This window comes from Ascaphus truei, unplaced genomic scaffold (assembly GCF_040206685.1).
Source record: "Ascaphus truei isolate aAscTru1 unplaced genomic scaffold, aAscTru1.hap1 HAP1_SCAFFOLD_325, whole genome shotgun sequence".
NCBI lineage: Eukaryota > Metazoa > Chordata > Amphibia > Anura > Ascaphidae > Ascaphus > Ascaphus truei.
Window position 1 is genome coordinate 297048 of NW_027456235.1, and position 3831 is coordinate 300878.

Genomic DNA, 3831 nt, shown 5'->3' on the forward strand with positions numbered 1-3831 from the left:
TATATCATCACACAGTGAAGAGAAAAGGTCCAGAAGGTAAGGTTTTAGCTGACCAGGGAGGATAGACTCAGGGATGCCACGGATCCTACTGTAATATTCTGACGTCTATCGCGGTTTTCTCGATCCTCTAGCCTGTCTTTTAAGCTGTTAACCTCCAGGCTCAGCCTGAATATTTCGTCGTCCGCGGCCGTTTGCGCTTGCAGGGACTCCTCCAATTTAGCTTCAAGTGTAGAGGTACGTTCCGTCAGGCCTGTGATGTCTTGCCTGAGCTCTGTCACAGCCGCTTTTAAATCCTCCTGGATCGATATGTGGAGCTTGGTCAGCATTGATGTCATTAGCTCCTGCATATATTCTCTCATGAGGCTCACTTCGGGGTTCTGTGTGTCCTCACATCGGTCCCGATCAGGTGCCTGTTGCTTTGAGCTGCGTGCGATCGCTGTGCCGGCGCCATCTTGGTTTTTAGGAGACGCTTCAGGACTCCGTTGTGGGGGAGAGAAAAACTTTGTTAGCCCCTGGGTAAGTTGCGATTTCTGCCTATTAGATATTTCTGCGTGTGTAGCAGACCAGGGTAACCGTTTTTGGGGTCGAAAATTGTGGGGGGGGGGGAATCGCTGCTAATTGTAGTTATTCATGAGGGTCTGTGGAGCTCTCATCTTACATGACCATCCTCGCCGACGTCCTGGACACGCCCCCCAAACGGAGGCCTTTCTAAGAACGAAACCACATGTGGAATCTGCAAAACGGCGATAAAAATAAGTGGCCCTTGAGACAGAACGGGGTGCCTAGAAACCGAAATACATAATTATGCAATATATGAGTAACGGTTATCATACATTACATTATCCAATAACGTGTGTGCAGGCATCAGTGTAAAGAATAAAATATTGTGTATTATTTATTTATTTATTAAAAAGTGTTACCAGGAAGTAATACATTGAGACTTACCTCTTGTTTTCATGTACAGGTATCTCCTAGGCACAGAGTTATGATGACAGTTACATGGTTACAAATACATTGTTACATAAGTGAGCAGGGTTATACATTATATACAAGACATTGCATGCACAGTAAGAGATAATATATAATATAAGCGTATGTAACAGTTACAGACCAGATTAAAATGTGAGACAGCTTTAGTTTTGAAAGAACTTAGACTGGTGGTGGCTGTGAGAGTCTCCGGTAGACTGTTGCAGTTTTGGGGTGCACGGTAAGAGAAGGAGGAGCGGACGGATATTTTGCTGAACCTTGGGACCATGAATAGTCTTTTGGAGTCAGATCTCAGATGATAAGTGTTGCATGTGCTAGGGGTGAGGAGCTTGTTCATATAGGTAGGTAACTAACCCAGAAAGTATTTGAAGGTAAGACAGGAGAGATGAACTTTGCGCCTAGACTCGAGTGATGACCAATCTAGTTCTTTGAGCATTTCGCAGTGATGTGTGTTGTAGTTTCATTGGAGAACAAAGCAGCATATTGAGTTGTAGAGGGTATCAAGTTTGCTAAGGTGAGTTTGGGGTACCTATCTGTATATTATGTTGTCCCCATAGACTATTATTGGCATTAGCATCTGCTGTGCGATACTCTTTCTGACCAGCAGACTTACTGAAGGGAGGATAGAATATAGAAGACGCTAATATCGCGCTTTGTACGTGACAGAGATATAAAAGCGATGGGATGGCGCAGGGGGAATAACGGAGAGGCTGGTACATGATTAACTAATTCGAGCAAGTTTAGTATAATTACGTCTATGGGATGTACCAGATACCTCCTTGAAGTCAGCGCATAATGCATAGTGCATTTCCCAAATTAACAAGGGAGTCATTTGGTTTACATCTCCATTTAAGAAGGTACCTCCAGTAAAACTCCTTGTCTTGTGGACTAAGTTTCTCCCACTATTATAAGGCACGACAGCAAGCAGGTTCTCCCATATCATTGTTATGCCTGTTACATTGTATGTGTTTCCCAGCATGCAATTCAGCATATTATATTACTGCAATATATTATATATGAATCAGTACCTGCTGCCCTTATGATATACAGTACCAGGTACGACATGGGCAAATGCTTGTATTTAAGGCGTGTCGAACCCCTCCAACGGGGCATCCAGACAAATCCAAATCAAAGTGAATCCCCCACCACTTCCTGCGTCTGGGTTATGATCGTGTCTTGGAGCGATCACATGATACATCAGTGTGGGGGAGTGCGGGGGGTCTGGTGTAGCCCCTGTACCTGGCTCTGTAAAGGTTAAAACTCTTTTCTTCAGAGTGGAGACTTTATTTTATATTATTAATATCATTATTTTAATTATTATTACTAATAATGTCTAACCATTTCTTACTCCACGTATCTGCCATGGGTACCAAGTTAAGGAATTTCATATTTACTCTCCGAGGCAATGAGACATTTTTAGCTCTGTTATGTTTCACTTCCTTTCTTTCTAATCAGTTTCCTGAAGGCTGCCCTAATCTCTTGGCTTCTCAGGCTGTATATAATTGGATTAAACAATGGGGTCACCACAATATACAGCAAAGACAGGACTTTATTAAAATTGGCCGAGTGTCCTCTTGATGGAACCTGATATATGGTGATCAATGTTCCATAGTATGAGGAGACAACAGTCAGGTGGGAACTGCAAGTGGAGAAGGCTTTCTGTCTTCCACTGGTGGAAGGGATCCTGAGGATGGTGAGGAAGATGCTGACATAAGTTACAATGATGAAGATAAATGAGAAGAAGGTTACAGGAACAGAGACAACAACAGTTTCCAGTTTGAAAAAGGAGGTATCTGTACAGGACAGCTCTAGAATAGGAGCTAAATCACAGAATACGTGGTCAATGACATTGGGGCCACAAAATTGCAACATACATAACTGGGTAGTTATACATAGTGTTAATGTGAATCCCAAGAACCAAGACCAGAAAACTAGATGATACTGAAGCCTGATGTCCATAATGAAGGTATAACGCAAAGGGTGACAGATGGCCAAGTATCGATCATAGGACATCACTGTAAGCAGTAAGCACTCAGAATCTACTGAGACACCATAGACATTAAATTGAGTGATGCAGCTATTAAAAGAAATAGTGGCCCCTTCTTCCAATATAACATTGAGCATGTTTGGGACGATAGTTGCAGTAATCAAGATATCAGTTACAGACAGATGTCTGAGGAAGAAGTACATGGGAGAGTGGAGTTTGTGACTGGTTGACACCAACACGATGATCAGGAGGTTTCCAGTTAATGTCATAATGCAAATCCCGAGAAACAGACAGAAGACGGGAATCCTGAAGCTCTGAAGATCCTTAAATCCCAGGAGGAGGAATTCTGCAACTCTTGTCTGGTTCTCCACACGCATTGTGATTAGATCCTTCCCTCTTCCTGTAATATGCCAAAGGGAAAGAATTTATAGTGAGTGTAGCAGGGGCAACCCCCTTATCCATGGCTAGGATTGTTGGGTGTCGGCCAACAACTAGTTAACACCTGTCTAGAATAAGCAGAAGAATTAAGGAGACATCTGTGTTTGAGGCTTTAGAAAGCAGGCAGTGTGCAGTCCCGAGTTCTGCTGGTCCTGGAGTGCAGAGGGACACGGATTCTGAGGTCTGTTGCTGATATACTTTGCCCTGTTATGCTTTCCAATGCGGAACTTTGGCTGAGAAAAAGCTATATTTGTACTGCTGAATGTTGGCTGAGGAAAAGTTTCTTTGCTGCTGAACTCTGGTTAAATAAAAGTCTACATATATTTATCCAAACGCAAGTCTCCTGTCATTACCTCAGCGGGTGTCTCTTACAGGGATCTATTCAGTAAAGGACAATAGTTATTATGATGGGGCCACAG

The 3831-nt window shown here is 43.0% G+C and overlaps 1 protein-coding gene across 1 annotated transcript; it reads right to left on the reverse strand.

Annotated features, from left to right (window-relative positions):
• Positions 1-2412: 2412 nt before the first annotated feature.
• On the reverse strand, positions 2413-3351 carry LOC142483391 (olfactory receptor 11A1-like). The gene has a single exon (XM_075583467.1). It carries the CDS (start codon positions 3349-3351, stop codon positions 2413-2415), a length of 939 nt encoding a protein of 312 aa, XP_075439582.1.
• Positions 3352-3831: the final 480 nt, after the last annotated feature.

Coding starts and splice junctions, on each gene's coding strand:
- LOC142483391 (XM_075583467.1), bottom strand. CDS start 3,351: ATGCGTGTGGAGAACCAGACAAGAGTTGCAGAATTCCTCCTCCTGGGA.